This window comes from Myodes glareolus, chromosome 13, assembly GCF_982192425.1.
Source record: "Myodes glareolus chromosome 13, mMyoGla1.1, whole genome shotgun sequence".
Taxonomy (NCBI): Eukaryota; Metazoa; Chordata; class Mammalia; order Rodentia; family Cricetidae; genus Myodes; species Myodes glareolus.
The window spans coordinates 35,019,065-35,044,774 of NC_142038.1; the positions used below are offsets into that span (position 1 = coordinate 35,019,065).

Genomic DNA, 25,710 nt, shown 5'->3' on the forward strand with positions numbered 1-25,710 from the left:
AGGAACTTCTTGTTCTTGTCTCTGACCAAATGCTGGTGGTAATTTTTTTTAAAAGTATTATCATTTTTTTTCTTCATGTTAAAGGAAAGGAACCAAAGGCAAAGAGACTAAGTCTTTCAGAAGCCAAGCCAGAGAGTGAGCAGTCAGGATGTTTCGTCGTAATCTGTTTGCAGTTTACCCAGTGAATGTTTTGTGGTATTTTTCATGTCATGCTTTTTGGAGCAAGCAAGGAGATGGGATTTCACTGTTTTAAAATAGAAAAATTAAATATAAAGTAAAAAACATGAGAGTGGTAAAAAACAACAGCATGAAGCTGAGTGGGTGGAATGTGACATTTAAAAAAATGATCATGTGCTTGGAATAGCCTTGAACTTCTCTCTTCTTAACCTCTTAAAGGATTTTCTCCCCTCTGGTTATTTGTTCCGACTGGTCATGAACTTTTTTTTTGGATTAAATTCGCCCTCATCTTCTGACCATGCCAGTTAATTTGCGAAAGGAATTTTGGATCCAAACAGCTAACCCCTAAATGTTTTTCTCTCTGCTGGTCAACAGGGCACTGTTTACAAAGGTAGCTAACATGTTTAGCTACAGACACGACAGACGGAATATGTGTGTCGTACTCTGTCCAAGTGGGCAAGATGGAGTAAAACCCCTCAAAAGCAAGATGAGGAAAATGGAACTGATTCCTGCATCTGAGTAAGACAGTACCCCGGAGAGCGGGATGAATACTAGCTGCGGATGGAGACGGACCTGGGAGAGCGGAATGAAGGCTAGCTGCGGATGGAGACGGACCTTGTAGGGAGCCAAAGGGTCTTCAAGGGTCCCCAGAAAAAGGGGCGAGGCTGAGCCTGGAGACTCAGGTTGGGAACTAGAAACTGGAGAAGGGAGTTCTGATAGGTTTAACTCTCTTCTTCAAAGACCAACTTACAGGAAATTGGGGCTGATGTTGGGACTAGAACAGAGAGTGTTTTCATGTGTTTGAGACGATAAAATGGCTACTCTACTTTTCCTAATTAACTGGGCATACTTGGAAACAGGTTATTGTGTTATGCAACTTAGTTCTTTTAACATTTCAATGAGGGGACAAGAGAGATGGCTCAGGGTGGCTACTGCTTTTGCAGATCCAAGTTCAGTTCCTAGCACCCACACCGAATGGTTCACAATGGCCTGTATTTCTACCACCAGGAGACCCAACACCCTCTTCTTGTTTCCCAGGGCATCTGAGTTCACATATACATATCCCCTCAAACACATAACACAAAATAACTCTTTAAAAATTCTCAGTGGATTGGGACTTGGTAGGCACAGGCAGATGGATCGCTGTGAGTTTAAGGCCAGCCTGGTCTACATTGCAAGTTCCACAACAGCCCGGCATTCATAGAGAGACCCTGTCTCCAAAATCAACATAGAAAAAAAAACCAAAAGTGACAACAAAAGCAAAAGCAAAGTCTCAATGAACAGTGTCAGGATTAAAGCTATTACCAACCGGCATGCAGTCAATGGCTAAGACTTAAGAAAAGTCCAGGAGAGAAGGCTGTGGTGTCTTACAGATGAGAAAGAGTCCCACCAAACTCAGAACAGAGCCTCTTCAATTGTCATTTTCAAGCTTGGGGGACTCTTAAAACTACATATTAGAAGAGATTTGGGGAAATTATCCCATTCAACTTTGTTTTATAAATCAGAAAACTGTAACTGTCTTAGTCAGAGTTTCTATTGCTGAGATGAAGCACCATGACCAAAGCAAGGTGGGGAGGAAAGGATTTATTTGGCCTATACTTCCATACCATACACAGCTCATTACTGAGGAAATCAGGGCAAGAACCCAGGACAGTAACTGATGCAGAGGCCATGGAGGAGCACAGGCTTGCTCAACCTGCTTTCTTATAGAACCCAAGACTACTAACCCAGGGATGGCCCCACCCACAATGGACTGGGCCCTCCCCATCAATCACTAATTAAGAAAATGCCCTATAGCTGGATCTTATAGAGACACTTTCTCAATTGAGGTTTCCTCCTCTCTGATGACTTCAGCTTGTGTCAAGTTGACATAAAATTAGTTCAGGACAGTGAGGAATGTCATCTGATTTGTACCAGCTTCCTTTAGAAAGTAAAGTTTAAGAGAGCGGAAGATATTTGAGATGTCCTATTTGTAAAATGTCTTGTCATGAAGATTTTCAGATTTTTCAGATAAAACTGAATGTTCTAGAGGGTGTGTCTATTCAACCTGTACAGCCCCAGGCTTTACTAAAACCATAGTGCTTTTGACTTTAAGTAATTGGACTGTCAGCAATAGAATATTACATTTCTTTAAGTCTTAGAATTATCCTATAAACATGGAGATGTGGAGAAAAATCAAGGGCCCTTGGCAAGGGGCCAGGTGATGTGGGAGAATAAGATATAGGAGCGTTCTGTGAGAAAAGAGAGTTGCCATGGATCCTGAGTGCCCTGAGCCAGTGCCCAGATGTATCATTACAATAAACCTGTAGTTGCTGTCGGAGACCTTACCTAAGACTCATACAAGGCAGAAACAATTCTACTGACTTACCAATGTTTTGCCTGGCGCCTCAAACTTTCTGTAGTCCAGCTCTTTTATATGAAACTAGATAAACCACCATGAGAACGGCACAAGAGTGCTGGGAGGGGGGAGAAGATCAAAAGATCACTCGTGACCAGGGTAAGCTGGCTTAGGGGACAGATGGGGTGTGGGGGAGAAGAGGTGGGAAAAGAAGTGTCAAAAATACATAATGAAACCTAATTGATTTAAGTTAATAAAAGCTAAAATATATATACAATGTTAAGAAGATAAGGCAATTGGCCTATTTACTCGTATCTTGTAAAGAAAAATTCTTCCTGTCATACCATTTGGATGGGTTCTACTCAAAGGGACTGCTTGAGTGATCTTCTGATTACATGCACTTAGGATTTCAAGACAGATGGCCAGTTTCCCTTGTTTTCACATAAGGTCTTTAGCACTCATTATTAGAGAGATTGGGCTTTGCTTCTGGGAAGCACAGGGATGCAGAGTCCTAGAATGAAATGGTGACTTATTCGACAAGCACACTAAAGCATAAGCAGGAGAGAATGGCCCCTTATCCTGCTAGGAATGCCCTTGATGCCTACATGTGTTAGAGACATATTTAATGATGTCTTCCTCCCCTCCTAGTCCTTTAATGCATTCAGATTCTCTCTTACTCCCAGCTGTGTGAGCGTGAGCATGTGTGTGCGTGTGTGTGTGTGTGTGTGTGTGTGTGTGTGTGTGTATGTGTGTGTATGTTCTTCCTCTCCATTGCAGGAGGAAGTGTTGAAAAAGGGATGCAATGTCAGACTTTCACTTTTGGTAAATATTGCTTTCAGAGGTTATTCTAAGCAGTCATGTGAATAGAGAAGCTTGGCTCTGCTGTTTCTATCTTGAGGGATAGCTCTCCAATATAAAGTCCGTCCACCCATCCATCAATCCACTCACACATCCCCTTATCTATTCAGCCTTACATCTATGGACCAAGAACTTCTCTTATCTACATATTTCCTCTCCTGAGGATTCTCTGGCCTTTGGATAACCTGTTTTAGCATTGCAACTTAAGTGTTCCCAAAGGCAATGCAAGGTCCTTAAAGAGGCAATTAATACATGCAATTTATAAGATGTGCTGAACAAAGTCTAATAAAAGTTTAATTGAAATATATGTCACCGTTTTATTGCTGGTATCAATAAAATCTCTACAGTTTGCGTTACAGCTTGGAGCTTTGTCTGCAACACTAGATCACCAAATCTATTACATCAGTTTAGAGATTCATCTCATTTATCAAGATGCCAAAATGAAAAAAAAAATCGGTCATCAATACTTTTACATCATTTATTGTAAGGTAAATGTACGATACAGAGATGGCAAGATGGGGGCGGGGAGATGCATGTAAGAATTAAGTATATCAAGGCCAAAATAACTTCTTGGTAAGTTTAGTTTATTCTTTACTTAAAGTAAAATAAGTAGACAAACTACACAGATAGCAATAAAATCGACAAATTGAAAGATTTGCCAAAGTAGCCAACATTTGGCTACTGTGTTTTGCTACATACTTTGGACTGGGCAGTACACTGATCCTCATTAGGTTTTCAGAACTCCCAAGAGGAAAGTTCTCTTGCTATGACATGCAGCTGAGAACACAAAAGTACAGGACATGTCTCTTTTCTCTTCTCTTTTCTTGTTTTGAAATCTTTTTTTTTCTTTCTGCACGCATGCATGCATGTGTGCAAAGCCATCAAGCTAGGACTCGGTAGAATTGAATCCCAGACACCTGGCACTAAGGCTCAGTTGTCTTTGGAACTCTCTTTTCCATCTTTAGGGCTGGAACGCTGTTGTAGGAAGCCCCTTGTTTGTTCCTGGCGGCTCAGCCCCTAAATTATCACACAGAAACCATATTATCTGCAGTACTGTTTGGCCAATAGCTTAAGTGTATTTCTGGCTAACTCATATCTTAAATTATCCCATCTCCACTAATCTGTGTATCACCACGAGGCTGTGACTTACCGGCTAAAGTTTCGGCATCTGTCTCCGGCAGGGTTACATGGCTTCTCCCTTTTACACTATCTTCGTTCTCCCAGCATTCAGTTTAGTTTTTCCTGCCTAGCTCTGTTCTACCCTATCAGGCCAAGCCAGTTTCTTTATTATCCAATGGTATTCATAGCATACAGAGGGGAATTCCACCTCAGGAGGCTCTGATTTCTCCAATAGCTCTGATACTAACAGGCATGCTCCTATCGAGCCCTTAGAAACTCTGGCTGTCGGTCTGCAGGTTGTGGAGCTCCGGGTTAGTTATCGCTCTAAGATCAGTACTTGGCATTTAGATGGTTGTTTGTGCGAATCTAAGGTTTTCCTGCCAGCAGTGGTAAGAGAAAGCACATCTGCAATCCCAGGTTGTGGGGAGGCTAACTGGGGAGGATCGCAAGTTCTCTGTTAGCCTCTGCTGCATAGCAAGACTCTATCAGAGAACAAAAGCAAAAGAGAACATAAACAAAACCTAGATTTTTCTACTTTCCTTTCTTCTCCAACAAGAGTACTTTTAGATGGTTTACTTATTTCTGCCCCATGACATTGAAACAGTAGTCAATGAAACAAAGTCCAAGAAAGAATACTTCTCTGGTGAAAGTGACTCACAGAACAGCAACAGGGCATGTGAAAGCACGCCCCTCATCACCGTGCCCTCTGCTGCCCATGACCACTCACGGGAAACTGAGCTTCTGCTCACTTCGAAAAGAGTCCTTTAAAAAATTGCCAGACTTTCTCAGGACCAAATGTAAAATGAAGACTAGGCACAGTCCAGGGTTATGAAGGCAAGTCGTTACGACAGAGTGTTTTGACTAAATGGCCCATGAAAGACTCAAAAACCAAAGGAATCACAAATTCAGTGCTGAACATCACACAGCCCCCTAACCAAGTATCCAAGCAGAATAGGGTGACACACCTTACAGCAGCTGCAGGCAGACTATCTGCGGGGAGAGCCTGGCTACCAACTGAACCTTCATGTTGGCCTGAAATGCCCAAGCCACACAGACAATGGTTTTGAATAAATACAGTTCTGTCTCCTTTGTTTCACCAACAGCTTTCCTATTGGGGAGGCAGAGCAGGCCTATACAAGAACTGCCTCCACCCCCAGGCCTGCTCCTCCATCCCCCCACAAGGCTTTAGCCTTCCCGCTCCCTGTAGCTAGTTCTGCTAGGTATAGCCAGGCAGTAAAATAATTGTGCCCTCTGAGACTTCGAGTGTCAGCGTGAGCAAAGTCAATTCCTATCATCCAAAGATCTCTCACTCCAGGCGTCCTCTAAACCCACTGGCTACCCTGTGGCACTGCAGTCTTTAAAGACATTTTTTTTATATAAGAAAAAGGACACAAATCGGGAGTCAACTGGAGCCTGTTCTTCCCGGATCTATAGGAGGGTAGAGAGCAAGGAGAGGAAACAGTGAGCAATTTTCTTTGGTTGGTCGGATCCTTTCCAAAGGTATTTACTGAAGAAACAAAAATCCGAATACACTCTGTCTAGTGCCTGCCTGGCAGAGGAAGACTCGCATGTGCTGAATCCATTAGAAACTGCTCAATAGCAGTCTTCCTTGTGGAAATATTAGCCTTGTCACCGTTCCAAGTTCAGCCGCTCTGCAGGTTATCTGTTACATAAGTGGCTGTGGCGGACGGAGGATGACACTGGGAAGAACTGGCAGATCAAATGAGCTTCTATCTTTTCCATGGGGGTAGACTGTCCTCTGAAGGGTACGATTGGCCTCCCTCAAATCTGCATTTTATGTCATAAAAATGTATCTCATCCTAAAGCAACCTCAGGATGAATACCAGCACCAGTATGAAGCTAATGTTTGACAAGTCTCTTCAGATGGGTCACTAGATTTTGCGTTTTCCGAGATTTCAGCTCAGTCAGTGGTGGCTCACACAGCCTCCCCACAAGGGGGCACTTCCTTTTGTTCTATTCCAACAGCTTAAGAATTCTGAGAAAAATGCTGTGAGACCTGAATAAAGAAAGGAGCAACTAACTGACGTTTCTTTGAAGACCGAAGACCGCTGATGCCAGTCCTTTGTCCAGAGCCTCAGAATAGGTCTGGCCAGCCCCCCTCCCCTCCCACACTGGAGTCAGTGTTGCAACCTTTCCACAAATACCCCAAAGGACCAATTAGGCGTTGAGTGAGCAAATGAAATTAGAAATGTAAAGCCATCAATCGCATAGTTTAATAATTTGCTCAATACCAAAAATGGCTTATGGAGATTAGCAATGGTCAAATACTTGAGAAAAAGTTTAAAAACCTCTATCTTAGCAAATGTGTAATAATTGTCATTGGTTTTTATGATAGAGGGTTGGACTGGGAAGCACAATACAAAAAAAAAAAAGACGTAATTCTAATATTTTAAAGATAGGGACTTATTCAAACTTTTATTGCTCCTCCTATCCCTCCCTTTAAATTCCATGCATTGATACTGTTTCTCACTTCAATGGTCTGTGTGAGATATTCCTGTACAAACCATCTGTACAGATGGGGACAAAACAACTCGGACCCGGAAGACACAGGACCTGAGTGGAAATCTAGTCCTCTCTCTCCCTCCCTCCCTCCCTCCCTCCCTCCTTCCCTCCCCCCTCCCTCCCTCCCTCCCTCCCTCCTTTCCTTTTTTGGTTTTTCAAGACAGGGTTTCTCTGTGTAACAATTCTGGTTGTCCTTGAACTTGTTTTGTAGACTCAGGCTGGCCTCAAACTCACTGAGATCCACCTTCCTCTGTCCCTCACGTGCTGGGATTAAAGGTGTGCACCATCACTGCACGGCTCTAGTCTTCCCTCTTAATAGCATTAGACAACGAGCCATTTCTTAACTTTCCTTCTTTGGGTTCTTCCTCTACGGAATAAACAAGATCATATAGATAATTTACATAAACTCCAGTAGCATGGCGCTTGGCACACAAAGGAAACCTGTGCACATGTGTGGTGTTTCATCTTTGTTGTTTATCTCAGTTTATATGCGCATCATATCAACTGAAGCTGCTTTGGTACAGAGTAAACTTTCAGCTAGTATGATTACTAAAGAAAAGCCAACCCAGGCATGGTCATGCACATTTCTAACCCAGCACTCGGGAGGCAGAGGCAGGAAGATCGTTGAGTTTTGCCTGCAGTGAGTTGCAATACAGTGTAGACTGCAAAGAAAGACCCTATCTCAAAAGCAAACAATAGCACAAAAAAGGAAAGAACGACTATGGCAATATTTTCCAGCCTTTTGAAAAATGTGACTGGCATGCTGAGGAAATAAGTACCATCTTTAATAGGCAATGCCACAATTTTCTGCTCCTGGGAAAACTTACAGAGTCAAAGGCAGCAGCAGGGGCGGGGTGGGGGCTGGGAGTGGTTAGATACATGAGAAGCAATTTTCTCTGCCACAAATTTGATTAAATCTATTCTTATACTACATTGACTTCCTTATTTTTTCAAGCTTGAGATTGACATTTTTGTGACTTCAGCATTTTTAAAAGATAAATTATACCCATCACCCTCAAAGGGAGGCAGAGACAAGATCTGTGTGTATCAGCTAATAATGTCAAGATTTTTCTAATGTAGAAATCAATTTCTTGAGTTTATTATCAGTATGTGTGTGTGTGTGTGTGTGTGTGCATGCACTTGTGTGTCAGAAGACAACATTCTGGAGTCAGCCTTCTCCTCCTGCCTATCCGTGGGCTCTGGGGACTGAACCAGGTCATCAGGCTTTGGCAGGGACTGCTCTCTTACCCATGGAGCATCTCACGGGCCCCGATGGAGAACTTAGTTCTCAGGATGTTCTTTTTAATACACCTGTTCATTTTTGTTCCAGCGAGGCATCCTTGACTGATGCCTTAAAAAGACTTGGTGTTTGGGTTTGTGCACAATAAAGGACTACCATTTTTCTTTTTGGTAAATGTTAAAAATATTCATTGTCAAAGTAGAAAATTAACAAACAAACAAACAACCTTTTAAAAAGTCAGCTATAGTTCCATTCCACCCCAAATGACTGCCACTATGCTAGGCTGTATTTTTTATCGTCTTACTTTCTTTCTCCACAAAATTTAAAGTTGGTATTAACTTACAATGAAAGCTTTCTATATTAGACTTTATCAACATTGTGTAATTAACACTTCCTCATATAATTCTACTATATGAATACAGCCTAACTCTTCATCTAAAATCTTGCGTTGAGATATCTAGGTTGTTTAAAACATTCCTTCATTAAAATATTACAAAAATATCATCGTTCATAAAAATCTTTGGATTTATGAAGTCATGTTGTATTTTGATGGACATGTAAGAGAAGATACTTAAGGATGCCATACCTGCCCATAGCAACCTGCATAATGAATAAGGCTTGGGAAGTCCTTGGAGCAACTCAATTCTGCAATGGCCTCTGTCTCACTCACCATCCAGCGCACACACTCCAGCTGGCCATTCTAGAGTTTGAGGAGACGAAGAGAAAAAAAATCAAAATTACTAAAGTTTAGAAAATATTACAAAGATTGTAATTTTACCATGGGAAGACAGTTAAATTTTGGACTTTGCATTGGACTTGTATTTACTTGAAACATAAATGTAAGACCTGCTACATTCATGCTTTGTGCTTTAGCTCTAAATCAGCGGGAGAATTTCTACTTGCGTATGTTGTTGTGATTCTAACCAGTTATTTTAAAATCATTCTGTTGAGCATTGTGGTAGAATACCCACCTAGTGAGCGCACGTGTGATTTCTAGCACTGTAAACAAGTGAATAAATGAATGAAATTACTCTATTGAGATAAATTTACATTCTGTAAAGAATAATTGTAAGTATAAAGTTTATTTTTGAACATATATAATCAATGTGTAATTTTATTGGAGTATATATATATTACTAAAATAATATATATATAATAAACATGTATACACACACACACACACATTCCAATCAAATTAACAGCACTATCAACACTCTCAGACATTTCTAGCATCCCATGGTTTTCATCCTTCTTATTTTGCCTTGAACAAAATAATCTCAGACAAGATGAGCAATATGGTCTTTGTATCTGGCTTGTTTTCACCCAGTACAATACTAAGACTTATCTAAGCTACTACAAATATTTTTTAATTTTTGAAATTAAAATATAATTATATCTTTTTGAAAGTAAGTAAGTTTTTATTTCTTTTGAATGGATATCTAGAATTAAAATTTCTTTCTTCTTTCTTTGTTCTCTCTCTCTCTCTCTCTCTCTCTCTCTCTCTCTTTTCTTTTTTGGACAATGTCTCCCAATTTAGTCCTGGCTGTTCTGGTTCTCACTATGTAGACCAGGGTGGTCTCAAACTCACAGAGATTCTCCACCTCCCAAGTGCTGATATTAAAGACAAGCAGCACCATGCCAAGCTCTAGAATTTCTAAGATTGTGGTAAGTATATATTTAACCTTATGAAAAGCTGTCAAACTGGTTTCCAAAGTGGAAAATTACTTTTACTACCACAAACAGCAGTAGAGCATTCCAATTGTTCTGTATCCAAGCTAACACATAATATTGTCAGCAATCAGTCCCTATCACCTAAAATTTATTTTATTTAGAGATTTATTTATTTTATGTTATGAGTGTTTTGTCTGTATGCATGTCTGTGAACTACATGCTACTTGGTGTTCCGGGAGGCCAGAAGAGGGCATCGGATTCTCTGGAACTAGAGTTACAATTACTGACAGCTACTAGCTGGCATGTGGGTGCTGGAAATCAAACCCTGGTTCTCTGGAAGAGCAGCAACGCTCTTAATCTCTGAGCCATTTCTCCAGCTCTCTTCACTTACAGTTTAGAAGATATGGCAACTATTTTTCAAATAAAACACTACCATAGTTTTCAAGAAAAATGAACACATTTCTATTTGAAATAACAATTTTCATTAAGTGACCAGGCTAAACATTTTAATTAGAAGAGCAATCAAAAGTTCAAAAGGTGACAATATTCTTATGAAAGAAGATTTGTTGTTATTTGTGATGAAATGATTCTACAAAAGTCTCAAGCAGCTACAAGGTGTACATGTTTAGGAAACTAAAAGTTCTCCCTAGTTATGATGATGGAGAGCGGTCAGTAGAAAGAGACAAATCTCCTGGTGTGGTAGACAGACTTTTGTTTTATAAAGTCAGATCTGACTCTTATACTTTTGGGTTTAAAATTCTTTCTCATCTCTAGTCAGCACTGGGATTTTACTCTCAGCACTATGAGAGTTTCGGAACATAAACGAGGCACGGAAATAGCTAAGATGCAGTCCTTGTTTATTGGGAAGGTCTCTTTACCCTTCACAGAAAATCTAAGTGGCATATCCTGTGATTAACTTCGAGACAGACTCTGAGATGGATGGACATCCTCGGCCCACCGCTTGGCCACAGTTACTTAGCTCTAGGGCATGAGCCATCTCACATGGACAACAGAGGCGGCAGCATCGCAGTAGGGGTGAAATGAGACACAGCACAGGCTCCATGGCCGCTACACTCACTATATTTCTACTCTCCCGGATTTTCTTAGAGACTGTTAAGTGAGGCCATTCACTGTCTTTCTAGTTTGCATACTGTAGGCTGTGAGCACAGATAGGGTCTCCTGGAGTCAGGGAAGGGCAAATGAACATCATCTAACAGGATTGTTTTTCCTTTAGAATCTTAACCTGTCAAGATGACAACATCTATTCCCAGAGGAAGACAGGAGAGGCAATCTCTTTTTTCATTTTCTATTTGGCTAACAGGATTCCAAGTCAAGAATTCCCAGTTACACACACACACACACACACACACACACACACACACACACACACTCAGACACCTCTCTCTCTCTCTTTCTCTCTCTCTCTCTCTCTCACACACACACACACACAAACTCAGACACCTCTCTCTCTCTCTTTCTCTCTCTCTCTCTCACACACACACAAAACACACACATTCATACACATTCCCACACATACTGAATCTCTCCCTCACACACACTGACTTACACTCTCTCACAGACACGCACACACGTTAAGTCTCTCACACGCACTGTATTTACACAGTGCACTCACATATGCACACGCTCTCACACACATATATGCACATACACACATACACACTCACAAACACACATGTTATTCTGTCCTTGGAGATGTGCTGCATGACTGTGCATAGTATAAAGGTCCCATAAAAATCATCATTACAGCCAGTAACAAAACAGCTATGCTTCTGGTTGATCTATTTACTGTGCTAGGCTGCTTCTCATTCTTTTAGCCTGCACTCCGGCCTATGACAAAGAGTTTACTGTAAAACAGGATGCTGTGTTATGCTGGCGGTACCCACATGCGTTTCATGTTTACCATCTCCTAACTGCATTAAGGCCACAGTGCAGACATGTAGCGTGCACATGTAGATATTCTCTGTGGTGTTTGCACAAGGACAAAATCACGGACAAAACGCATCTCAGGATGCGTCTTCATCATTAAGCTTTTACTGGTGTGGCAGTCAACGTGGTCCTTGCTGCCCTGGGGCTGCTCTCTTTGGGGTGTCTGTCTGGCATCCTGGCTTCTGGCTGGGTTTGGGTAATGCACATTAGCCACAGGAGACCAGGAGAAGAGACAGAGTTTGAGGTCCCTTCTGTTCTCAGCTCTCGAGTTGTGGGGCTGCCATTGGCCACACTCCTTCCGGTAGTCACAGGTCAAAGTCAGCCATGCCTTTCAGCTCAGCCCTTTCTCTCAGGCGCTCATGACCTCTCTTTTTCCAGGCCCCAGGCTTCAGGAACTGTGCCCTGGCTGCTGCCCCATGAAACATTCTCTTCATTCTTTCTGAATGAAGAAGATGGAAGCCATCTTGATCATACAGGAAGCAAGACAGTGTAGATAAATGACTATTTATACAGAAATGTGAAGCCACGCCTCTAGTTTTAGTAAATAGGGACCCCCTCATTACTTCTCTCGCCCTCTCTTTCTGGTTAGTCTAACTAAATTACAGGTTTTTTCCCCTACCATTTCATAACCCAGCTTAGCTTTGTCGATTTGTTCTCCTGTTGTTCTATTCTCCGCTGCACTTTTCTCTGCTTTACGTCCTGCTATTGCCTTCCTTTTGTTTGCTTTGGATCGGGTTTATCTTACCTCTCCAGTTCCTAAGGTGTCTGTCTGAAGCTTTCCTCCCTGCCCACCTCCTTCCCAGGCCTCCCTCCACACACAGCTGTTAAGGCTTCCTGTGAAGACAGTGTTTGCTGCTTTCTCTTTCTCAGTCATCTGCAACCGTCTTCAATTTCTTCTGACTTTTTTTTTTTTTTTGGGTCCTACTGACTGTTTTAGAGAAAGCTAATTTGTCATCATTGTGAATAGCCCATGCTTCCTTGTGTTGTTAGTTTCTATTTGCACTTTATTACTGATGAAGTAGGTAAGCATGTATTTCAGACCTTCACAATGTACTGTGTTTGTTGATACAGCCCGATATAGGCTATATCCTAGAAAATGTTTTCTATGTACTTGACAAGCGGGTGTATTCGAGGGTTGTGGGAGCCAGTTCTTGTAGGTGAATTTTATATCTGGTGAATCAAGGGAGTCGCATTTAAACAATAAAATGCATCAAAGAACAGAAGGAAATATTATTTCACTTCCCTGAATTTGAAACCAAAATAACTTGCCTTAAATACAAGTAACAAGAACACAAACCAACAAAAAGATTATTAAATTCCAGCAGTATACTTCTGCCCCTTCAAGTTTCTGGGCTTAAAGTTATTCGAGTGTTAAAAAAATAAAAAGAATGTCTGTATGACGTCACATCATCACAAGATCTGCCTGTATGACGTCACATTATCACAAGATCTGCCTGTATGATGTCACATTATCACAAGATCAACATTTTGCATTTGGGCCTAATCAGAACGACCAAAGGAGAAGTTAACAAAACAAAAAAGGAATTAGGTTGATTTCATTCTGAGTTTGCTCAGGTCCTAACACAATTCCTTCTGCCAATTCTATTTTAGAAAACAGACTGTGTTAGAAATCGGGCCCTTTAGAACTCTTTCTTCTCAGTGACTTTGCTTAGCCAGTTCCAAAGGGCACAGACTCCCAAAGCCATCACTCTCGAGTCTCCTGGAAAGCCCTCAATAAAGTCTGCAACGCAATGGCATATTTATTCATTGTGCTCTGCTTAAAAGGCCTGAGAATGAGGGAATAATTTTCCTTGTGGTCCTCTGCAAGAGCAGCAAGAGCTTAGAGCCACCGAGCCGTCTCTCCGGCTGCTCTTAGAACTGTTGTCAGCTGCTACAGGTGTTCAAAACAAGGTCCTAAAACCGGCAACTGGTGGCTTCTTAAGACTCTCGGCTTCATCAGTGTCACCTGAAGCACACCAAGTGAAGCGCAGGTCACTTCTGTGAAGGGCGAGGTACCTGTACAAAATACTTGAACGTACTGCGTTGGGCCAATATAATTGGCATGATGGAGCAGAAAGAACGCTTTCTTAAAGCATTCAGAAGCCCAGGTCCCCAAATATGAAAGAGCTTTGTAGCCCTGGGGGTTTGCGACGTGTGTGCCTTTCCCTCCAATTAATAGCAGAAATTGCTGTGTAAGCCTGCAGCCCTGTGGGTGATGGCTGTACCGTGGTGGCTGAAGTTTAGAAAGAAATCAACAGCGACTAGGGAGACAGCATGGAAGCTGTTCACACCGAGGGCTGGTTTCAGGGTGACTACATGTCTTATGAGCCTTCATGCTCTAACATGTTTAATCTATCCAAACAAGAGGCAGGGCAAATAAATTAAAAGAAATGTTATCATTCAATTATATAATAAGGAAATATTCAATCACCATCCATTAGTTAGAAAAACTAATGATGTATATATTTCATAAGCACTAAACCAGTCTATAAATATGGCAGGTGCCAACATCTGTTGGCATTATAAGGATATTTGTCACTGACATGTGCCCAGGGATGATCACATTCTACCCAGCCATCTCACTGAAGTGTGTCACAGGGTGAGATGCTGATTTTACCGTCAACACTGTTATCACTAGTAATCAAGGTGCCTACTTTAGTCACCAGGTATATCGGTCCTTATGAATAGGAACTATCTCTTATTCAAATTTCTGCCTCCAGCACCCAATAACACAGAACCTGTTGGCTTCAGCACACGGACTCAACTCTACTGAATGAGGGTTTTTTTTTCCATCTAAATTTGGTTTCTTTTTTTTTCTCACCTTGGCTGCAGTAAACACAGTTCTGAACTGATATGGCATCATCACAATCAGAAAAAATTACATTCCCTGGCATCGTAGATTTCTTCTAACAAAGTATTTACTATGCAAATTTTGAAGTCAGACTTTCCCAGGGAGCAAAATAAACTAAAATAACATTTTTAAAATATAATTTTTTGACCAATAAATGCATTAAAGTTTTAAAAATCAGCTTTGCAGATAAGATCTATTAGGGATGGGATAGTAACTTATTGCTTTAAACCTGCCAAGTGTCCTTTAGTAAGGCCACAAATGGTTTCTTTAGCTAGCTTTTTCTCCTACTCAACACCTATGCAATTCCATTTGTAAAAATGATGTATTTGGCTTTTAGGAGATCCAACCATCGTGTGAAGTGGTCTCATGCCGAAGTCAAGATGTGTTCTTTTTCTCTGAACGTCACTTCTGGCTTCTAAATAAGTATGACTAAATCCTACATTTATCTGCCAAAGATCCCAACAGACATTTTAGTTTACTAGCTAATCTTCTTGTGACTCGGTTTATCTCCAGACACTCTCACCACAGTGCCACAAGGTCCCTGCTCTCTTGTGTTAGGTCCAGGTTTTAACTCCACCCCAGTTGGTACTAATTTGCGTACACTTTGACAGATAGCATATTGTGCTCTTTCGGGGGACTAAGTATGGAATCCTCAGTGACGCTGTAAGCAGCTTGGATGCTGATGTCATCTAAACTCAGATTTGATTCATTAAAAGCCCACATCATTGTCCAAAACTCTAAGCTCGCCTCCCTTAACAGCACGCGTTGATCTAATTCTCCTTGCTTCTTATTCCCACATTAGGAAAAACTGACACGGTCTTTGAGACATCCAGGTGTGGGTAAGAATCCAAATTGCAATCACCATGAATAACAAAATTCTCAGCCCTGCAGGGGGCCATCTTCTTGTCTCTTTGTGAGTTGATTGGGAAATTATCCTTATTAGGTAATTAGCTGGAATGCCATCAAAATCTCAGAGCGGCAGTGACTGAGGGATTAACTTCTTACATATAATACACTCATTTGCTCTTTGTTTAATACGTCATTCTCTCCTCTTCCCCTTCCAATAGCTTAGCTCACAACAAATCTTATTTAAAAAAAAAAAAGTGGAGATCAAATCCACAGACAAAGCCCGGGACAGCTCAGCCCCTAAGACGTCACCTTGATGGCCAGACCCGCTGGAGTCAGCTGCTCTGTGTTCCGTTCATTGAGGCAATCTTCGCCCATCAGAGATGTGAGGTGCTGCAGACATTCTGCATGCCCCTTCGACGCAGCAACGTGTAACAGATTGTTTCCGTTCTCGTCGTGAATTTTGTCCAAATTGTCCGCAGCTAGGTGTGGCTGTACAGAGAGACGGGGGGGTGGGGGGATGAAGGGAGAGGCTTCAATCAATGAACCCAAACCAGACACTATGGAGGGTCTCCTCTGGGCACAGGGAAGAAGGAACAGATCACGAGGGCCCTAGTGGCCTTGCAAGGATCTAGTTAGAGTCCCTTGCTATTTGTCTTGCTTACAACATGCTTTAGAACAGTGGTTCTCAACCTGTGGGTCGAGACCCCTTTGGGAGTCGAATGACCCTTTCACAAAGCATCCTCTAAGACCATCAGAACACACAGATATTTACATGACAATTCGTAACTGTAGCAAGATCACAGTTATGACGTAATAACGCGAATAATTTTATGGTTGGGGGGGTCACCACAACATGGGAAACTGAATTAAGGGACCATAGCATTAGGAAGGCTGAGATCCACTGCTTTAGAACACGTACTCTCAAGGGACAGACGGTTTTGAGAGAAAGGGTCACCAAGCTAGGACCAATAAGCTGCGAAGGTTTCCATTGGTATTTTAGGTCCCTGGGGGGGACACTGATGGCAGGCAATAGCTTCTCTATCTGTCACCACACCACTAAGTGCTCGAGGGACAGGGCTATGCTTTATTGACTGTTGTCGGTTTGCTGGATGAATGAAGCGCTTGTGTCGAAGGTCTGACTCTCAGACGGCCTCCCTCTGCATGTTACCTAAAGGTTGTGGCTACTAGTGTGCTCACAGAAACCTCTAGACATACCAGTGACTCCCAGGGGCATCTGGGATATCTGCAGGGAGCCTGGGTCTTTGGCTGTTTTCACTCCTCCGAGTATGAAGTGTCTGGTAGAATATTTTGGCAAACTCAGTGGTGTAAGCATTTGTGCCTTCTGAATGTATGGGACAAAGGAAAACAGCAAACCAAAGAGAATCAGAAGCAACAGCTGGGGAAAACGGAAAAGACATTTTCACGAGAAACCAGTTATGGCTTCATGTGATAAAATTGTGTTTGTGACAAGGGGCCCAGCACGCTACAGTTTCTCTGTGCAAGCTTAACATTAAGTGGGGTCATGATGCCACGATGCAGTGCGCTTCCTGAAGGAGACTTTATCATCTGAGTGGGAGTCCAGGATTGCTACCGTTCCATCGGCGTCTGGAAGCCAGGAAAGAACAGTGTAGCGGATGGGAACGCTATTTCAGTTGAACTTTCTCAATAGATGTTTCTTATACCAAGCAACTCTGTCTGGAGTCCTTGGAGACAATTCTTCATGTTCCCTGGACACGTGGTGCTGGAGCAGAGCGAAAACCCCGTGTGTGTCAGAGAACAATCAAACTCTAGGGGAAGCTGTATCTGCAAATGTTTTCCAACCCCCCCGGCCCAACTTTTCTGAATAATGATCAGGGTGAAACAGAGAACTCTCTGTTCCCAGATCTGGCAGGTCCGCCATCAGCTAAAAGCTGACGTCCCCATAGAAATGGAGGGAGAGCATGGGGAACCATTCGAAAAGCAAAGGGAAAAAAAAAGGCATCAACTCAACTGGCAAACACCGCGGGGCTCTTTGTTTTGTTTTCCTTTTAGATTAAATGTCTTTATTTCAGCTGAAGTCAGGCAATGTTAAACTGCACCCACACTCTTCTGGAGCCATTTGTGTTCCCCGAATTAACCTCCTAACCTTGGCGTTTAGAACTCACGCCTCTCAGCTAAAGCAGCAAGAAAAGATTTAGCAAGGAACCAAACAAAGGGGGTGAAAATGAACAAAACATGGTATAGGAAATGCTCAAAGATCAAATAAAAAAAATCACAGAAAGGTATGAAACAAACACTTCATCCTGTTATGAGATGGAGTCTGTAGGTCAGACAGACAGACAGACAGACAGACAGACAGGACTCACCAAGAGCGATATCTGTCCTTCTTTCACGATGTTCAGTATGCTTCTTACTTTCTTCAGGTTCTCGCTCCTTTCTTCTGCACCTTGGGCGTTGGTCCAGTTCATGCCATTGACCTGCTCTTCGGGTTTGGCCCCTGCTGCCGAGGACTGCAGGCGGAAGGCCCTGAGCTTGCAGTCTGGCCCCGCCTTCTCAATTTTTCGGCTATGGGGATCACTAAAGGCCTTGTTCAGGAAGTCTTTACTGTGATTCTCGGACTCATACGCAGGGGCGCATTTACCCAGAGCAGGTAGGCTCTCAGAGTCTTCTGTGGAGAGCTTGTGCTGGTCCCGGAGGACAGTCGATGCTTTCCTCAAGTGAGGACTTTTCACAGGAGAAAGAACACAAAATGGAGTCATGTTGGGGGTGGAGTTCTCAGTGCTTCCAATAGGACAGGCTTTACCAGAAAGGCCATTGATGGTTGTGCACAAGCCCAAAATCCTTTTCTCTGAAGACACCTTAGTGAACGGGCCCAGCTGTTGACTGGATTTAATGTAAGGCACATCCAGAATCTCATCCATGTCAAGGTCGTAATGTTCCAGCTCGCCCAGTGCCTGGCTGGGCTCGGAGCCCTTACCTGGCAACCCCCTGACTCCATCTTCAGTGCTGAGTTCCTCCGGCTGGGGGCCCTGGTCAGTCTCCCCACCTTTCTGGTATTCTACTGTATTGTTCTTTTGGTCATCGTTTTCATTGTTTTCCAGCGTCTCTGGCTGATGTTTCAGCGGAGACACGCGCTTCACTGGGCGGAATTTACTGTATACATCAGCGATTCCAGTGGGCTTTTGTGGGTTTGTAATGAGAGTTGAGACACCACAATTCCAGTTAGAGCTTGAAACTGTTTTAAAAAAAAAGTAATAGAGGAGACTATTAAACTGGAATTCGAACAGAGTTTGGCCACATAGGTAGACATAGCTCACTTTAGGTTATGCTCACAGTAGGCTGCTTTATAAAGGGATAAGCATCCTGAGAGGGCATATATCCAGAAAACTAATGCTTCATTACCACTGCAAGGCAGAGAAAGATAAGAAAGTCATGTCATAATGTCCGTCCCAGAACTAATTGATAACAGCAGAAAGTTAAAATAAATAAACCCTGACAGATATTTTATGATTGGGTGTCTCTGGTACTGTTTACATGTTTGCCACCACCCTAAAACAAAAACAAAATAGAACAGGACTGGGCTTCCACACTAAGCCAGTGAACCAGTGATATATGTACACACATACACCCGCAGAAGCATGTACTTGCCTATACACACATCTCTAATGTTTAAGACATCCATGTGAAGGAATCATAGCTCATCTTCTACAAACTCAAATTGTGGCCTACTCTGTGACCTGCCAGTTTCCCATTCGATGTTTAAGGACAGCAAGGAAAAGCATAAAAAGTGGTTAGGTGCTCGTCTGTTCACAGAGAAAGGCCATGATGGAGCCAATCCACCCTACACTGAGCATCCTAGACAAACATCGTGCAGGGCTATCTCGTGGTGCTTCTCAGCCTATGACACCACACAATGCATTTCCATTTGACAACAGAACATGCTCTTTAGCGCAACACTTTTCTCCATGTTGGGAAAGGGAAAACCCAGAAAAGAGGGAAGTCATGATGGGCGAAGAGGGAAGGCAGACTAGTACTCAACACTGTTTTTTAAATTTCTCTTATTTTTGTGCAGTTAAAGATGACAGGCCGGCCTACCTTCAACTGGTGAAGGCGGACAGTGGGACAGTCGAGCACATTGGGAGAGAAAAGATAAAACCCACACTCTCTTCTAATAAACCTCAATACAAGCAAGATGCCTGGTAGCCTATCTCAGAGTGGACCGACGAGGCTGCAGGGCTCGCGCCCACAGTAAGGCTCTCTTTTCTCTGCGACCCTCCTCCACTAGAAGGCAGATGACAGCACTCTTACAAGTTAGCAGGCTACTTTACAGGTTTCTGTTCTTCTGCTGTTAGTTTCTCTCATCGTCCATCAGGCAGGTAAAGCTTCCTTCCAACTACCCTCTATCCCATGAAACAAATGCGGGTGGGAAGGGTTTCATCCCAGAGTAAGCAAGCCTGCCTGTCTTTGCTGTTGGGCACAGCCAAAGGGTGGGAGCCCTGAGGCAGCAGGTGTGCTCAGTCCTGTGACTTTTACAGTAACCTCTGGCAATGACTGATTCTTACAGTTAAAGGGGTTCCTCAATTTGTGCTACCTAGCCGTTGTTCATGCTGACATCTGTCCTAAAATTATTCAGGGAAGTTATGGAACCAAGCCAAGGGAGGAGTGAGTGGGCTTGCCCATCATAAAATCCCGAGTTCTGTCCTGTAAATGGTCAACAACTTGGCATGCGGTTCAGAAGGTCTGTTCTGCACACTTCAACCTCAAGGCTTCTCCAACCCTCGGACTTTAGAAGCAAAGAAGACTCAGAAAGCTATGGGAGGAGAGCTGGCTTCTTCCCAATGAGCAACACATAGTAAAGGACACCCCGAAGCGAAGGAAGGCATCTCGATTGCCTCCTGCTTCTCTTACCCACACCATTTTGTGTCTAGAGTTCTGAGCCATACACAATGCTCAGCCAGGAGCAAATGACTGACAGACCCACATATGTGAACTTGAATCTCACTCTGCACAATTCATTCAATCTTATAACACGCGTAAAGTGAATGTTTCTGAGGGATCTTTAGCTTAATTTCCCAGAGGGAAATAAGTTCCCTTCATAAGCCCAAAGGAGTGATAATCACCGGGAAAAGCTAGAGTCTTTAAAATTATTTATGAAATGTCAATATGGAACGGCAAAGGCCAATTGTTCCAATCAATTTCCGATAAATATAAAAAATGCCTATTTTTATATGTTCTTTTCTTTCTAAAAAAATATGAAGCTATGAAAAGTTATCATTTGCCAGAAATTTCTGCCAAGGCATTTCCTCTGCCTTAAGAACACACAGTGCCTGTTTCCCATGAAGCAATAGGGAGACAGAGCTCATGGAGCGTGTAAGATAAAAGTAGGCATTTGATTTTGCTCACCAAATTTCCCCAAATCTACAAATATTGTGGGAAAACCTACAGCACACACTTATTGCTTGGCATGGTATCTGCTGATATTTTGTCAGTTACCTTTATTTCTTTGGAGTTCCTAAAAACTATGAATCTTAGAATGTTTTAAAAATATTTAAAGCACATGACTTAGTGGGTCAATGCAACGAGTGCCCTGTACTGATATATTTATGTATTATGTGAGGTCACAGGTTCAAAGGGCCACTCTTTTATGTTGGCTTTATTTACATATGAACTTTTTTCCAAGTGATACAGGGAAATGGGTACCATATGTTTCCCAGCTGTTTTGCTCTGACAGGAGTCATTAAGAGCACTCTATGTAAATGAATTCTGTCTGTGTTTTATGAAAACACTTCTTGCCCTTCTTTCCACAGAAAGGTCTAGAAACTGAAGAAGGAGTGTCAACATTTGGGAATGTTGTCTTTTTCCTCATTCAAGCGTATGGTTGTTTTGTGGGGTTAGGATGAAATCTGTGCCTTCAAGCCTGTCTTGATTGCCAAGGGGGGAAACCTGCTTATGAAAAATAACTAATGGGTTTCAAATTTGAAAGCTCAAATTTGTTACCATGTCACATATTTGGATGAGCAGAAAGGCAACAAACAAAAGACAAACACCCATTTATTTCTCCTAAGCTGGGCAAATATACACAGCATAAGAAACAGATTATTAATGGCAGGCAAGGTTTTCCCTTTCAGTTCTTTAAGGCTCCCACCAAATTCTCCTTATTGTTGTTTTGGTACAGAACCGTCATAACATTCTAGTCATCCATGGAAACAAATTTTACACTAACTGGCTACTGGGAAAGTTTTTGAAGCTAGATTTCTTCTCTTGAAATTATGCACAAATTGTTGACACATGAACACAATTTAAATCCCTGAAAATTTTTATCTTAATCATTACAATCTATGAAAAACGGTATCTGTGTTTAATTTAGCTCTCTATCCTTCAAAATTCCCAGTAGATTGCTTACAGAAGAAGGTTCTTAATGATGGTTTGCTTTTGGATGTGTTCACCTTTAACATCTTAGCACAGTAAACATGCCTAGTGTACCTTCAATTTGTCTACCTGAGGGAGTCACAAAATTTTAAAATGATCAGTAATGAGGTAGATGTTTATGATGCTAATTCATGGGCAAAGCAGTCTCCTATAGTCTATCTGGCATTTGGGATGCTCTGGGCATTAGCAAGAAAATTTCAGTCACCTCATAACTACCAAGAGCCAGTTATTTTCTCAACAAGCATTAATGTTGATCTAGGATATGCAAGATTCTCCGAATGGCAGGGCATCTGAATCCAGGGGTCTGATTCTCTCCACCTCTGTCTGTTTCCACTCTCCCCATTCCTGAAGCCCCCTTACAATCCTCTCGATCCTGGCATGAACAACCACCGTGTCATTTACATAGTCTCTTGAGTTCTTCAGTCCCCAAGTCATCATCTGACCCTCTATTCCCTTGATCCCTGCCCCATAATGCTCAGACAAAGGTTTGTGATTTTATCCCAAATCTGTCTTCAACCTGGGCCCTTTTCTGTACCCTTCCTGCACTAACTAGGATCCTTTCCCACAACCATCACACACTGGTTTCCTTTCTCTCACTGGTCTCTCTTTCTAGTCTAGCTAATTCCTCTTTGGGTATGATTGAATTTGTCACCCCAAATTAGCTACCAATCCTCAGGTGTTCCATACTTCCTAAAATGATACTGCCTCAGGTTTAGGATGAATATTCCTTACTGTCGGACACACCCTAGGACCCATGATAAACACACCTCATTTACAGTGTGAGAAAACTATTCAATGGTCCAGTCTTCTTCCTTCTCATTCCTTTAAGGAGTTTTAGTTTGGTGCTAGAATTTAATTCCTCTCCTAAATGTAGAATATCTCTTAATAAACTGACTGTAGCCTTCAGGGTCAGTGGCTTTCATATGAATTGACTGGAGGGTTTCACGCTCGTCACATTCCTTTCAATGATAACCTCATTTCAAGAAATATTGGTATTCTGTTTACAATATGACAGCCTCTTTTAAGAAACAAATATTCTTAGAAGTAAAGTGTTTTAGAAATATGTTAAATAAATAAAGCATACATTATATATATTTAAAGATAAAAACAAAAAAGGGATTTTTGTATATACCACATGATGTAAAATGTCCCTTAAGTTACAAGGTCTGTGGACACTGGCTTTTTTGTTCCTAGCAAAATTTTTTAGCATAGTCTGCAATGGTTCTTTCACTCACCTTATAATTTACCTTCTTCTCTCCGAATTCATGATTCCCAAAGCCCCGCCTTTCCGTTCTCCTCCTCTGTTAAATCCAATCTTTCTGGAAATGCTATGGCCATCTACCATTGTTCTTGCCTTTGGGCCTTTTCCTATGAATTCCTTACTGCTGTTGCGGCCAGCGACTCATGCTTCTCACACACGAGTCAGCCAGTGTTGGTCCATCGAGCCCCTTCTTCTGACTCTCCCAGAAAAGAGCTGGGAGAGTTTTTTTTTTTTTAAAGCTTTATGTCTCAGTTCCCTGGCAATACTTGAACACACCTGCAGCAAGTCTGGAGGTAGCATACCAACCTCACCTTCTCCAGAGGTCCCTCAAGGACATGGGTTCTTCAAGAAGCTACTTCTGCTGTGACCAGCTCACTGTCTAGCAAAGATCTTCAAAGGTGTTCTGTGACCCAGTCTTTCCATGAGTGAGTGAATGGACCAAAAATGCAAAGTATAATAAATAAGTTTGTTACCATGAGCCCATTTTTTTCTAAACTGAGGTGAGGTAAGTTATTCAAATGGCTTGGACAGTTAGAAGGCATGCCACATAGTGAGGTACTTTAAATGTACTCTCTTAAGAAGTTCTTGTCGGGGTGGTGGTGGTGGTGGTGCACGCCTTTAATCTCAGCACTTGGGAGATAGATAGAGGCAGGTGATCTGAGTTTGAGGTCAGTCTAGTCTACAGAGTAAGTTCCAGGACAGCCAGGCCAACACAGAGAAACCCTGTCTCAAAAAAAAAATTCTTAATTTAAATTTCCTCATCTGGAAAATAACAAGGTTAGGCAATATTATTGCTAAGATCTGACCCTCCCTAAATATCTCTGATGATGTAGAATGTCTACAAATAACAGGGTTCTTGATTCTGACTCATAATGAAACACTATAATTCTTTTGGATTCATGCATTTTACCGGATCCTCACAAATTTATAATTATGAGGCTGAGACGGTTGCTGACACATAATTCTCTGGCTCCTAGGCTTGATAAATTGTTTTTTTTAAGAAGATAATAGAACGTTTGCTGTTGCCATAGTAGACCCAACTTTTAAGACTAAGCATCAATGCTGGCTCCTAAAATGCCCATTTATTTCACTTCTAAATATGGACATCTGTATCCATATTCCATATTAGAAAATTAGCATGAGACAGTGAGAAGAGAAAGAAAAGATTCTGTCAAGTTAAATGGATTTGACTTTCTGTGAGAAGCCAACTAGTCAATTTAAGATGCAGAATTCCCCTCTGTATGCTGTGAATGTGTTTTATTACTATTGGTTAATGAATAAAGCTGTTTTGACCAATGGCAGAGCAGAATAAAGCCAGGAGGGAAAGCCAAACAGAATAAAGCCAGGAGGGAAAGCCAAACAGCTTTTTTGGAAAGCCAAAATATAGAGAGAGAGTAGGCAGGGTCAGAGTGACACCATGTAGCTGCTGAAGGAGACATACCGGATACTTATCAGTAGGCCATAGCCTCGTGGTGATATACAAATAAATAGAAATGGGTTAATTGAATATGTAAGCACTAACTAGAAATATGCCCAAGTCATTGGCAAAGAAGTGTTGTAATAAATATAGTTTCTGTGTGATTATTAGGGTCTGGGCAGCCAGGAAATGGAAGAATAATGTCTGTCAACGAATTTAATTTCTTTAAGTATATACAACACACTACATATCCATAGCAGTCTATAAGAAATATAGCCTACATGTTCTACAGAATTCTATCTCTTTTATTTTAACCATTTTTTAAAAATAAATATAGGGTCTCATATATCCCAGGCTGTCCTTGAACTTGCTATGTAGCCAAGGATAACCTTGTGCTTCTGATCCTCCTACCCTTACTTCTTGAATGTTGAGATGACAAGTCACCAAAAATGTTCACTTGATGCAGCGCTGGAGACCAAGCCCAAGGCTGGGTACACACTAGGCAAGTCCACTGCTAGCCTCCATTTCCTTTTCTTCACACTTCTGTGGGAGGGCAATCGTGAAAGAACGGGCTTGCCAATGCTAGAGTCCCGACTTTGTTACCACTGGCCAAGTGACATCTGCAGTGGACCCGTCAAACACAAACACCTTAGGATCTCTAAGGACTAATGACAGATGGCTTCCATCTCCTCATGACCACAGAAGGGTATGAGCCTGGATCTGAATGGGACATACAGGAGGAGTGACCTTCCGCACTGCCCTACAGGTTAGTCTGTAACCTGATCCAAGGGATGGCTGCTGAGGGAACTCGGGCTTTGGAGAATTGTGTCAGGACCTTATGCTGGGAAGAGTGATGTGTGTAAATGGAACACACGCTTCTGGAATGTTCCTCTGGGGTTGCTGGCTCATCCCTTTCACTGATACCCCAGGCCCTTTATTGAGGGTAACCTGAGATTGAAGGGTAAGTATATGCATGACTTTATTCTTATAAATATCCCACTCATTTGATCTATTCACATGCTGTGAGGAAAATGTCATCGATTTGGGTTTT

General features: G+C 42.0%; 1 protein-coding gene across 6 annotated transcripts in view; it reads right to left on the reverse strand.

Annotated features, from left to right (window-relative positions):
• Positions 1–25,710, reverse strand: part of Sncaip (synuclein alpha interacting protein) — a 145,618-nt gene that overhangs the window by 21,229 nt on the left and 98,679 nt on the right. For 5 of the 6 annotated variants that reach the window (XM_087896056.1, XM_087896057.1, XM_087896059.1 and 2 more), the window contains exons 4-6: positions 17,919–18,787; positions 15,883–16,062; positions 8,842–8,955 (exon numbers count right to left, since the gene is read on the reverse strand). In XM_087896056.1, coding sequence (XP_087752182.1) covers positions 8,842–8,955; positions 15,883–16,062; positions 17,919–18,787 — 1,163 coding nt within the window. The remainder of the gene's footprint in view (positions 1–8,841; positions 8,956–15,882; positions 16,063–17,918; positions 18,788–25,710) is intronic. The other variant, XM_087896060.1, reaches the window with a different exon arrangement.